The sequence below is a fragment of the Vicugna pacos genome, chromosome 18 (genome assembly GCF_048564905.1).
Source record: "Vicugna pacos chromosome 18, VicPac4, whole genome shotgun sequence".
Lineage (NCBI taxonomy): Eukaryota > Metazoa > Chordata > Mammalia > Artiodactyla > Camelidae > Vicugna > Vicugna pacos.
Genome location: NC_133004.1, coordinates 18,598,331 through 18,611,473, shown reverse-complemented (window position 1 = coordinate 18,611,473; position 13,143 = coordinate 18,598,331). Strand labels below are relative to the sequence as shown.

The 13,143-nt window shown below is 49.6% G+C and overlaps 1 protein-coding gene across 1 annotated transcript in view; it reads left to right on the top strand.

Moving 5' to 3' along the window:
* Positions 1–13,143, top strand: part of SEC14L5 (SEC14 like lipid binding 5) — a 36,824-nt gene that overhangs the window by 17,619 nt on the left and 6,062 nt on the right. Inside the window, exons 5-12 of the mRNA XM_006204213.4 lie at positions 518–646; positions 1,192–1,384; positions 4,114–4,226; positions 6,316–6,505; positions 8,082–8,170; positions 8,264–8,334; positions 9,817–9,988; positions 12,754–12,888. Of these exons, the coding sequence (XP_006204275.1) occupies positions 518–646; positions 1,192–1,384; positions 4,114–4,226; positions 6,316–6,505; positions 8,082–8,170; positions 8,264–8,334; positions 9,817–9,988; positions 12,754–12,888 (1,092 nt within the window). The remainder of the gene's footprint in view (positions 1–517; positions 647–1,191; positions 1,385–4,113; positions 4,227–6,315; positions 6,506–8,081; positions 8,171–8,263; positions 8,335–9,816; positions 9,989–12,753; positions 12,889–13,143) is intronic.

The following is a 13,143-nucleotide window of genomic DNA, read 5'->3' as shown; positions in this document are numbered from 1 at the left end:
AATATTTAACAGACACCCTGCTGATGTTTCTGCCCACCGAAGTTTGAGAGGCTCTAAGCCTGGGTTTGGATAGTAGCTCTGTCAGCAAAGTTTGCCTTTGCTGACATATATATAAATATTTATTTATAATAAATATGTAATATAGAAATACATAGCATTATAAATATTTTGAAAATATAAAACAATAGTTTTGTATAACATTTATTTATAATGATATATAAAATACGTTATTTATTTAAGTGTATTATTATGTGCATATAATTTTTAACTGACAGGACTATCAGACCCACTTTCTTCCAGTCCCTCCTGAGAAAGCTCTTTGTTCTCTAAGGCTTTAGACCTTGCACTGTTCTCTGCGCAGAGCCCCTTGGTACTCCTGTTGCCCTTGGGTGTTGTCAGGCTGTGATGTGCTGTCCTCTGCTTGCACTGGCTGGGTCCAGGTCCCCGAGAGAGCACCCAGGGAGGGCGTGACATCCCCCACACTGAGACTGTGTCACCACTCCTGCCTGGCTTCCAGGTCCATCCTGAGAATGAAGAGTGGACGTGCTTTGAGCAATCCGCCTCACTTGACATCCGGTCCTTTTTTGGCTTCGAAAGTGCCTTAGAAAAGATTGCCATGAAGCAATACACAGCCAACGTCAAGAAGGTAAGAGGCGGGCTTAGTCGGAGGAAGGTGTGCAGACTTGGAGACTGCAGACCTGGATGTGCCTCCAACAGACCTTTAACCTTCCTCAGCTTCAGTCTCCCCATCAGTAGAATGAGTGTTCTAATCATGGTCGTATCACATGAGATAATGGGTAGGAAGCACCTGGCCCGTAATGGGGCACCATAGTCATTATCCTGATGCTCCTGGGCATGTGCAGTGAACTCTCTGGACAGAGGGACAGTATGCACTGCTTGGTTTAAAGATCTCAGACCCATCACTGAGCAGAGGCCATTTCATGCAATGAAACAGGTGAACTCCATTTTAACAGTCTATTTTATCCATGTATTATCAGTATAAAACCTATTGCGGGCTATTTTACATTCCCATTTGGCACTGGTGCATATTTAATGCTCCCAGCATGTCTCCATTTGGACTGGCTGCATTTCAGCTGCTCAATAGCCACATATCAGGCTGGGGCCGGAGCAAGGCTGGCTCGGACACCCCTGGTGTCCTCCACGATGCTGATATGCCTCTCTGGCTTCCAGGGGAAGGAGGTGATCGAGCATTACCTGAACGAGCTCATCTCCCAGGGCACCTCTCACATTCCCCGGTGGACGCCTGCCCCAGTCCGAGAGGAAGAGGCCCACTCCCAGACTAGGCTGAAGGATCCCTGCTTCCTGGAGGTTGGCAGGTCTGGCGGTGCTCAGAATCCTGTTCCAGAGACAGTCGGTGCTGACGGTAGGTCAGTAGGTCGGTAGGTCCGCAGGTCGGTAGGTCCGCTGCCATCGAGGCCAGGTCTGCCCCCGGGGCCGCAGTGGGTTTGTGCACTCCCGGGACTTGGCTTCCTTCCTCTTCCAGCTGCTTTGTTTTCTCTCCTCTCTGACCCAAGAGCCAGAACTGATTCTTTCTAGATCAGGAATTGACTGATCTGGTGCCTCAGGGCTGCTCTTTTCTCTGGTTTTTATTATTATTCTTAAATTAAATGAGTTATGCATGATCATGGTAGAAAAAAAATTCAAACTGCTCGGAAGATGTGATGTAGGAAGTGAGATTCCTTTCCTCTCCCTGGAGGTGATGACAGGTTTCCTGAAACTATGTGGGCATAAATATGTACATGATATGCACACATACATGTGTAACCTACATGGAATAAATGAGAGTATATTATACATTTCAATTGATATTTTGCTTTTTTCACTTACTAATGTTGCTTGAACAGCTGTCTGTATTGGTGCACATGTCTTAGCGCTTTGCAGTATTTTGCGGTATGGTGGAACCATATTTTATTTATTAACAGATATTTATTTATTATTTATTATTTTAATTAGTTTTTTAGCTAGTCTCCTATTGATGGACATGTAGGTTGTTTCCATTTTTTTAAATACAAATAATGAGGCACCTCTTTGTACTTAGGTTTTTAAAAAATATTTACAGGACCATATACATAGCATATAATTTTAAAAGTTGATTTGTTGGGCCAAAGGTTATAAGCATCTAAAATTTTGGTCGATTTATGAGCTAGGCCTGCAAAGAGTTTCTCCTCATCAATGATCCCACCGGAGTATGTAACTGCATATTCCTGACTCTACTCCAGCTTCCCACAAAACTATTAGTAAACGTTTCCAACTTTTGAAAGGTAAAGAGTGACCACTGGTAGATTAGTGACCACTTCTTTCTTTATGAGTGAGGTCAAGTTTTATTTTTTCATGTTTAGTGACTTTTTCCCTTTTGTGTGTGTGTGAATTCTGATCTTGTCCTATCTTCATTTTCCTATTTGCCCATCAACTTCTTATTGCTTCGTAAGAGCTCTTTGCGTATTAAGGCAATTAGCCCTTTGTCATACTTCAGACTTTTATCGGCATGGAAAATGTTCACAATGCAAAGGAAAAAGCTAGGACACAAAACTGCACACACCCCACGAATCCAGTTTTAACTACACGCATTTGTGCTTATGATGATTCAGTCTTCTCTTTGGGGCCACTGAAATATAAGGGCTTGCCTGAGTTAGAATTATGCTGTGTAACTGAAAACACATCTGGGGCTGTGTTTAGGAAGAACAAAATTTGTTCATTTAACAAATATTTATTCTGCATTAACTGTGTGCACTAGCTGGCTGCCATTGTGTGTACATTTCTAAAATATTAAAAAGAATTTTTTTTTACAACACTGCACTTCTTCTGCCCTTTCCTGTGCACACACTCCGCAGGTCATGCCCTGTGCCCTCCCCATTTTGCACCAGCTCCTCCCTTCTTTCTCTGTGCTGATCAGAGCCGGTACTCAGGATGGCTGGCGGGAGGCATGGTCATGCCCCTTCCACTCTGCTCTGAATCACTGAGCCTTTGTGCTCAGAAGGAGAAAGAGACCTCACATCTGCCTAGAGGCCGGAAGGATACTGCTATCTCTTGCCTCCCTCGTATTTCCTCCCTCACCCTCCCCTTGCCCCCTCCCTGTCTTCAGCATCTCTGCTTCTGACCACTCCGAGGTGCTGTGGAATCTGGATGATCCCTCCACAGTGTTCCTTCTGCCTCTGTTTACTCAGGTGCCTACTGGCACAGTTGGCGTGACCACCAGCCCTGGGCTTTTTTTGTTTTGGAGGGAATTGCTGGGTCCTGCTGATAGATATGCAGCCATTCTATTTGTTTTCTTATTGTTCCCTCTGCACACAAAGAAGGGGCTATGCCCAAGGGGGCTGATCATTTGTGGACCATCTCCACCCACTGCTGAGATGCTAAGATGCTGAGACGCGTCATCATGCCAGCATCTGCCATGCCAGCAGTTAAGAGTGGGCAACAGGACCTCAGCTTGGAGCTTCACCTCTAAATGCCAGCACACGCTCACCCAGAACAGCCCAATCGTGAGAGAAGGGACTTAACAGTGGAATGATCCATGCAGCTCCAGGGCTGTATTTTGGGGTCAGGGCTTTGTCTGCCAAAGCCTCAAACCCCACAAGGGGGCTGAAAGTTGCAAAGGCAGAAGGAACTGGTATTTATCCACTGCCCCCTTTTTATGTGGGGCACACCACATGCATTTACCCACTTGAGTTATTGAAACTCTCTTGGCCTCAGTTTTGCCTTCTCTAAAGTGGGAGCGATAGTGATGCCTGCCTCCCAGGGGTGTTGGGAGAACTCGTTCAGATGATGCATGTCAGTAGACATGAGCTCATATTTTAATAATCTTCAGAGGATGGGACACCTCCAGAGTGTGGGCATTATCTTGATTCCTGAGGGTCAAAGGGACAAATCACCTGCCACAATGAGATCCAGGCTTGCCCCGGCATGAGTTTTCAGAACCACCCAGAAAATGGTTTGAAACACTAGAGGATTTGAAGGCCAGTGGCTCTTTGGTGAAAGGGCCACTGTGTGCTTGAACTACATTTCAGATTCGAGGTGGATGATAAGGCAAGGGTTCCAGAAAGGGTAGACGAGGCAGCATCTCTCTCTTGTCCTGAACTCCCTCTTCTCCTCCAGGGGACAAGCTGGATGCAGACTACATCGAGAGGTGCCTGGGTCATCTCACGCCCATGCAGGAGAGCTGCCTGATCCAGCTGCGGCACTGGCTGCAGGAGACCCACAAAGGCAAGGTGGGTCAGGGCTGGGGCTACAGCTACTCAGCCTCAGGCACTGGGGGGAGGAAGGGCGGGTAAGTAAGCTTGTGTAACTAGCAATGCTGGACACTTATATTTTGTCTTCTTTTTAAAAAATGTATTTTTTTTTTAATTTATCCCTTAATGGCGGCACGGGGGATTGAACCTGGGACCTCGTGCATGACAAGCATGTACTCTACCACTGAGCTATACCCCCCACCCCATATTTTGTGTTCTTTTAATAATCTCCTGTTTTGTGCATTCTGTGCGTACCACTGATAGCAGGGGTTCCCATCCTCAGCGCTCTTGACACTCCAGGCCTGACGGCTCTTTATGGTGGGCCGTCCTGTGCGCGACAGGGCGTTGAGCAGCATTGTTGGCCCCCCACCCACTGGAGGCGGGGAGCTCTTCTTCCCCAGTTGTGACACCGAAAGTGGCTCCAGACATCACCAACATCCCTTGGGGATTACAGTCACTGCTCTGTTGCCCTGTGTTCACAAAACCATGTTTTGTGCTTTTCTAAGAGATTTAATGAATTGCGACGGTTGATTTTTGACTGCATGTGCCTTTTTGCCTTTAGACTCTAAGCCCTAAATGTGAGTATCCACCATGCGTGTAGGTCCCAAGCATGGACCTGACCTTCAGCTCTCTTGAATAAGAGCTTCCAGCTTAGTTGTGAGTCACTTGCCCTTCCTCCCTGCAATCCCCCCATTGCGGGGTAGGTATGGGCATCATTTTAGTGTTGGGCTGGGATGTGATCTGTCTGCCTGTTTCCTCATCTGTAAAATGGGCACAGTGTTAGCATACCCTGCCACCCCTGGAGCAAATCACAAGGGACAATCCACACAAAGCGCTTAGAGCTGTGTCTGGCTCAGAGAGCATTCAGGAAAGGGCCCTTTTTACTGGGGCTGGCTTTCCCTTGAGGTTGATACCTGCCCGAGGGAAGGAAGGAGCGCTGGTGGGTCTTCGCTTGTACCTGGGCATCCGAGTTAGACCTGGGTTCTCTGTGGTAAGAATGCAGCTTGAATCAACAAGGCCAAAAAAGGGGCTATGGTAATTATGAGCTCATATAACACACTGCTAAGTGGGGTGTACTCATTTCCGGGGGCTGCTGAGGCAAAATACCACAGACTGCATGGCTGTAAACAACAGAAAGTTATTCTCACAGTTCTGGAACCCAGACGCCTGGAATCGAGGTGTCGGCAGGGTTGGTCCCTTCTGTTCTGAAGGAGAATCTGTCCCTCGCCTCTCTCCTGGTGTCTGGTGGCTGCCAGCCGTCCTTGGCTGACAGAGCATCACTCCAATCTCTGCCCCCATCTTCCCGTGGTCTTCTCCCCTCTGTGTGTTCTCTGTCTGTGTCCAAATTTCCCTCTTATAATAACGACAGCAGACATGGCAGTAGGGTGCCCCCTAGTCCAATACGACCTCATCCTCACTAATTACTTCTGCAAAGACCCTCTTTCCAAATAAGGTCACATTCTGAGGTTCTGGGTGGACATGATTTTGGGGGACACCACTCAGCCCAGCACAGGGGACCATGCAGCCTGTCTCAGGGATTTCCCGAACAAGGACTTCAATGTGATCGGGACCCCTTAGCTCTTGTATCTGTTTGTTTCTGCTTCATTCCCCTCAGACATGCCTTCTTATTGGGCTTGGCGTGGTGGCTGCCCACGGCTTTCAGTCTCACCTTTGCTTCTGTAGAGAAAGGGGTTTGTGCCCTTCTCTTCTGATTTAAAGTTGTTTAAATGATCTGATTGGCCTGGCATGGATGGTGTCCACCCCCAGGGCCATGGGTATGGGGTACTATGATTGGCAAGGCCAACTAAAACTGTGGTTGGTGTTGGGGATGGGGGAGGAAAAGCAATTCCCCAAGAGAAAAGCGATGCCTCCCCCCTCACAGGACAGGGACTTCAAGCAGCCCAAATTCACAGATCTTCACCGCAGTCCACCCTAGACTGTGTCGCGGTTGAGCGTAAGGTCCCTTTCCCGGCTAAATGTTTTGCAGATAAGACAGGAAACTCACTTTCCAGTTGTATCTCCTGGGCTGCGGCATGCCACGCTAAGGGCTTTCTCCTCCTGCTCTCAGATTCCCAAAGATGAGCACATCCTTCGGTTCCTGCGGGCTCGTGACTTCCACCTGGACAGGGCCCGGGAGATGCTGTGCCAGTCCTTGAGCTGGCGAAAGCAGCACCAGGTGGACCTCCTCCTTCAGACCTGGCGACCCCCTGCCCTCCTGGAGGAGTTCTATGCAGGGGGCTGGCACTACCAGGACATAGGTGCGTCCCTTTGCTTACGTAACGTAGCACGCACGCGTGGGTCCCTGCCAAATGCGCTTTGAATGCCCGCTTTCATTTTAGCATCTTGTTATTTTTCCTTTTGTCTCTTCTGGGCATCTAGAGATGCCTTTGAGGTGGCAACCCAGCCATGAAGAAGGCAGAGCTGGAGTAGTCGTTTTGGGCTTAAGACAAGATGTTTCTCCGAGGGGCTGGGTCAGCCCACCACTACTTTTGAACTGCATGAACGCTGCATTGGTGTCTTGGGGCTTCCAGAGCAAATTCCCACAAACTGGGAGGCTTAAAGCAACATAAATTTATTCTCTTATTGTTCGGGAGTTCTAGAATTCCAAAATCAAGGTGTCAGCAAGGCAATGATTCCGCCGAGGGCTCTAGGGGAGAATCCTTCCTGCCTCTTCCAGCTTCTGGTGGCCCCAGGCATTCCTTGGCTTGTGGCCCCATCACCCCACCTCTGCCTCTGTGTTTACACAGCTTTCCTCACTGTGTATCTCTCCGTGTCCTCTCTTCTTCTTATAAAGACCCCAGGTCACTGGATTTAGGACCCACACTAAGCCAGCACGATTTCATCTAGAGATCCTTAACTAATCACATCAGCCAAGACCCTACTTCCAAATAAGATCACATTCAGAGGTTCTAGGTGGATATAAATTTTGCAGGGGACATTGTTCAACCCACCACAAATATCATCTGTGGATTTTTTTAAAAATTAAACTGCCATTGAAGCCAGAGCCCATTATACTTTTCAATGTCCTTTAGTTAAAAATCCATATATATTGATTAGGGCGAGTGCTGGACTGTCCTGAAGAGCCGGTTGGCACACCTGCTTTCAATATACGGTCGATCTTAGCTACTCATGGATTCCATATTTGTGAACTTGACTACTCACTAAAATTTATTTGTAACCCCCACGTCAATACTCAAGGTGTCTTCACTGTCCTTCATGGACATGCACAGAGTGACAAAAAGTCTGAGTCATCCGACGTGCACGTCCCTCTCCAGCTGAGGCTGGACAAGTGTCCTTCTGCCTCCTTGTTTCAGCTCCTGTTGGAATTGAGTATCCTTTCTGCAGTCTATGAAGTGCCATATTTTTTGCGTTTTGTGCTTTTTGTGGTGATTTCACGTCGTGCAGAAGCGCTGTCTATGTTCGTAAGTGCAGGGAGGCTGTGATGTGCCTTACGGAGAAAACAGGTGTGTTAGATGAGCTGCATATCAGGCACCAGGCACAGCGCTGCTGGCCGTGCGTTCAGCGTTAATGAATCGACAACACAAGTTAAACAAGTGTCCTTAAATAGAAACACACGTAAAACTAAGTTGCGTACTAATCAGTGGACAAGAGTGTCGCGACCCGAGGCTGCCAGGAACTTAACCTCCGTATTCCCCCTGGAAGCAGCAGCTGGGTTCGGTGTTCTCTGACTCTGTGTTCGAGGTGACTTTATAGAGCATAGCTACCAGGAATAATAAGAACTGATTGTATGCATACAACGTATATAAAGTATCATATTAAAGTATGTAATTCTGGCTCCCTTTTGTCCCCACCTCGCTTGGCCCCGCCCCACAGACGGCCGGCCCCTCTACGTCCTGCGTCTGGGCCACATGGACACCAAGGGCTTGATGAAGGCGGTGGGGGAGGAGGTGCTGCTGCAGCACGTGAGTCGGGGTGCCTGCTCCTGGGAGCCCCCAGGGCTGCCTGCGGCCAGAGCAACCAAGTGAACGTTCACCAGCACCTTCTCTGCCTTCCAGGTTCTTTCCGTCAACGAGGAAGGACAGAAGCGGTGTGAAGGGAACACAAAGCAGTTTGGCCGTCCCATCAGGCAAGTACCCCGGCCAGAGACAAACTCCCAAACAGTAAAAAGAGCCGAGGTTCACCGGGCATGGGTGCTGCGCCAGGCAGCGTGCTAGGCGCCTTACAGAAATGTCCTCCTCTAACTCTTAAAACGACCCTGTGAGGCAGGGAGTCTTGGCGTCCCTGTTCTTTATGGAGGGGGAACCCGGGGCTCAGAATGGTGATGTCATCCAAGGTTGCTGAGCAGGGAAGGGGCACAGCTGGGATGTGAACCTGTTTCCGTCTGGCTTGGGCTCATGGACTTTCTTCCCACGCCACGCAGCCCTCCTGGCCTTGGCTCTTTGAGACAGGCTCTCGCACCCCAAGATCCACCTTGACTGTCTCTCAGGCAGGTGGACCTCGCAGGTGTCTGGGCACATCCAGTGACCCACCGCCCCTCTCTTGCTCCCCGCAAACTTGTTTCTGAGCTGAGTGTCCCACACCAATACTTACAGTGGCATTGTGCCCTAAGGCACTTAACCATTCTTAACCTAAGGCAGCTTCCTAGGGTTTCTTTATGGTTTATCAGAAACAATGACTGAAGAGGTGACGCAGATGTGGACATTGCACTTCTTGTGTAACAGGGACTCTTCCCAGCTCCTTGGCTCATGTCACCCCCCAGAGGGACAGGCAGGATATGATAATGAAACTTTTTATCCCGGAATATCCTGATCTTTGTAAAAATTAAATTCCTTTGCTGTCTGGAGCTTTCCAAAGGAGGTGTCCTTTAGAGTTGGGGTGGGGGATTGATCTGTCAAGGTCCTGGCCAGAAGCGGAAAGCTCCGCAGATGGCTCAGATGTCAGGGTGTCATGAAGGGACTCCTTGGAGTGGGTGGGCAAGGTGAAGGGAACAAGGCAGGATGGACAGGCTCCCAGGGACCAGCTGCTACAGCAAAATGGTCATTTTCCTAATGAATTAGTTTTAATGAAATGGAGGCACAGAGAGGTTAAGTAACTTGGTCAAGGCCACACAGCATGTGGCAGTGCTGGGATTTGAATCCAGGCCATCTGGCTCTGGAGTGTGTGCTCTTAGTGCTTATGCTCTATTTGGCAGTCAGCATCTTTTCAACATTAGTAGTAATAACTGGTTTTAATGAGCACATGCTACATGCCTGTCCTTGCAGAGAGCTTTACATAGACCATCTTATTTAATCCCAACAATTGATGAGATGAGGCAGTTATTGTCATTGCCTCTGTCCTGATGAGGAAGTTGCCCAAGGCACACAGCTCTTGGGCACTTGAATTTGGGCCCTCAGCCTTGGCAGGTATGCTCTGAACCTCTGTGCCACGTGGCCTCCCCATGGTGGCAGGATCCACAAGAGTGTCCCGTGGTTCCGGCCCCTTCTCCCAGTGCTTCTTATGGAGCCACTCTGTCCATCCCTGTCTGTGGGGCTCTGGGTCCCTGAGGATGGTGTCAGGGGCCCTGGGAGGTGACAGAGTGAGACGGAGTGAGGGGGTGTCTCTGCTGCAGCTCCTGGACCTGCCTGGTGGACCTGGAGGGTCTCAGCCTGCGGCACCTGTGGCGGCCGGGGGTGAAGGCTCTGCTGCGTATGATAGAGGTGGTGGAGGACAACTACCCAGAGACCCTGGGCCGGCTGCTCATCGTGCGAGCCCCACGTGTCTTCCCCGTGCTCTGGACGCTGGTAAGAAAGCGTAGGAGCCCAAGACGGGAGAGGAGGTCCCTCTGTGAGCTGCCCCACCTGCTTGCCCTGCATCATTTCTTCTAAATAACAGCTTTACTGAGATATAATTCATATCCCATAAAGTTCACCCTTGTGAAGTGTAGAATTAAATGGTTTTTAGTATAATTCACAGGGTTAGGCAACCATCACCGCTAGCTAACTCTAGAACATTTTCTTCACCCCAAAAAGAAACCCTGTCCCCATTAGCAGTCCCTCCCCATCCCTCCCTCCATTCCTCTGCAACCACTCATCTTCTTTCTGTCTCTAACGGATTTGCCTGTTCTAGATATTCCGTGTAAGTGGAACCATACAACAGGAGGCTTTTTCTGTCTGACTTCTCTCAGCATCATGATTTCAGGTTCATCCATGTTGTAGCAAGAATCAGTACTTCATTCCTTTTTATGTCTGAATAATATTCCACTGTGTGGATGGAACACACTTTATATAGCCACTGTCCTGCTTTGCTTTGTGGACATGAGAGTCACACCTAGAATTGTAACACATTCCTGAGACTCCTGTGAGCTGGTTCTGAGGAGTGTTGGGATCCTGTGCTATAGGGATTTTAAAACTTTTGGCCCATGACCTGCAGTCAGAAATAGACTTTATGTTGCAACCTGGTCCCAGTGTTTGCCTGAGCCTGCATGTGCACACATACGCACACACACTCACCTGAAACAACAGATTCACGAGTGATGGTTATTGTATTTACAAGACACTCTGCTATTCTTTTCTAGTCCTTTCCATTCAGAATAGGCAAGTCGCAGCCATAGTTGATTTCACAACCACTACTGGTTGTCACTTGCAGTTGAAAACCACTGCCCAGAGGCCTTGCTACTGAAGTGTGGTCTACAGGCCAGTGCAGAGGGTCAGGCCCCTCTCTGTCCTACAGACTCAGAAGCAGCATCTTACCAAGTGCCCGGGGATTTGGTGCCCAGGAAAGCCTGAGAACCTCTGCTGTACGTAGAGGTTCAGTCTGGATAGAGACTTGAGAGTTGAAATTTAAATGGATTCAGTGTTTTATGAAGTACTTAATGCGCGCCGTGGGGATGCAGTGTGTCTCCTCCCGTCATGGGGTGTGTGTGTGTGTGTCAGGGGAGAGAAACCAGATAGCCCCACACAAGTACCTGCTTCATGATGTCCTGTGATGAGGGTGTGGGGGCGTTCGGGTTCTTGGGGAGACTAAGGCAGGGGTGATGCAGGGGGATCGTTTAGACTGTGGAGCCAAGGAAGGTCCTGCTGAGCAGGCAATGTGGGCTGAGACTGAGGAGGGAGCAAGAGTCCAGCAGGAGAAGGGTGGGAGGAAGGGTGTAGCAGGCGACCCGCACATCACAGGCAAAGGCCTAGAGGCAGGACCTGGCTGGATGCTTCTGAGGGACTGAAAAACCAGTCCAGGGTGGCTGGAGGAGGATGAGAAGATGCTCAGGGGCCGGTGGCTGGTGAGTCCAGGCTGTGGCAAAGATGGGACCTTGTCCTGGGGCAGTAGGGAGCCAGGGTAGGATTGTCAGAGGAGAGGACATGAGCAGACTTCTGGGGCAGAAAGTTCTCTGGCTTCTGGGGCTACTTCAAGGCTCTTCTGGGGCTGGGCTGGGGAGCAAGAGCTGCAGGAGGGACAGGCAGGACCTGATACTGAAGCATTTTATCTGGGAACATCCTGCTTTTGTGAAAATTAAGTTCCTTTGCTGTTTAGAGATTTCCTAAGAAGATGTACGTTGGGTGGGGGTGGGAGCCAGTCAGTTGGGCCAGAAGCAGAATTCACCCAGGGGGCTCCAATAGGGGTATGACACAATGGATCTCCCTGTAGAGGGGTGGGCAGGATGGAGAGGCCCCAGGGGCTAGCCACTGCAGCACGCAATGGCTGGAGGGACAAGAGGAGGGAATGTCCTTGTTACTGGAGCCCCATGAGAGCTGGAACAGATGAGAGTGGGGACTGCCAGGGGCAATGGAGCAGAGAGGAAGCCAGAGAAGAAGTACCCACCTCTCATCTCCTGCTGCCACCCCCATCCCCCACTGGCCACACTAGATGGAGGCCAGTGCATGCAGCCAGGCCATGGGGACCCCTCCCAGGGGGGGCGGCTGAAGGAGTGTGACCCACACAGGTGGGATTTCTTGTTTTGATTTTTTGCTGGTGACATTCCTTGCTGAAATGCCCTAGGCCTGCCATGCCAAGTGTCCGGCTACCCACCTTCCTTCCTTCCTTCACCAAATATTTCCTGAGTCAGACACCACAGCAGCATTGGGATGCCATGACAAATGAGACTGATGGGCAGCTTAGAGCTCAGTGTTGAAATACTTTCCATCTGGGATAAACAAAGCCTGGTCATCCACACAGTGGAATATTATTCAACCATGAAAAAGAACTTCTGACTCATGCTGCGACCTTGAAAACATGATGCTCAGGGAAAGAAGCCAGTCACAAAAGGCACATATTTTGTGATTCCATTTCTGTGAAATCTCCAGAATAGGCAAATCCATAGAGACAGAAAGCAGATTGGTGATTTCCAGGGGCTGAGGGAGAGAAGAGGGAAGTGACTGCTAATGGGCCTAGAGTTTCCTTCCAGAGGGATGAAAATGTCTTGGAAGTAAAGGTGACAGATGGTTGCCCAACACAGTGACTGAACCAAAAGCCATCAAATTGCTCACTTTTACATAGTTAAATCTATGTTATGTGAATGACACCTCAATTAAAAAAAAAACTTTCCATCTTGCCTCATCTCCCCCTATTTCAGATCAGCCCCTTCATCAACGAGAACACCAGGCAGAAGTTCCTCATCTACAGTGGCAGCAATTATCAGGGCCCCGGAGGCCTTGTCGACTACCTGGACAAAGAAGTGATCCCCGACTTCCTCGGGGGAGAGTGCCTGGTGAGACCCTGGGGGCTGCGAGCCCTGAGCTCACGGAGTGGGTGGTCTGTGGCCTTGGAGGAGCCAGGGGTCACGGGTGGGGCTGCAGGAGTTGAAGGAGAAGGGCAGGCCATTTTGTGGCACTCTTACCTGGGGAGGACCATGCTGGCTCTTTGGAGAAGAGCTCATTTTAGAGGTGACTCCTCTCTGAAGGAGGGGTCTTACCTTGGTTCTTTCAGACCTAGTGAGCAAAGGTGGAAGTTTCCTGGAAGCTCA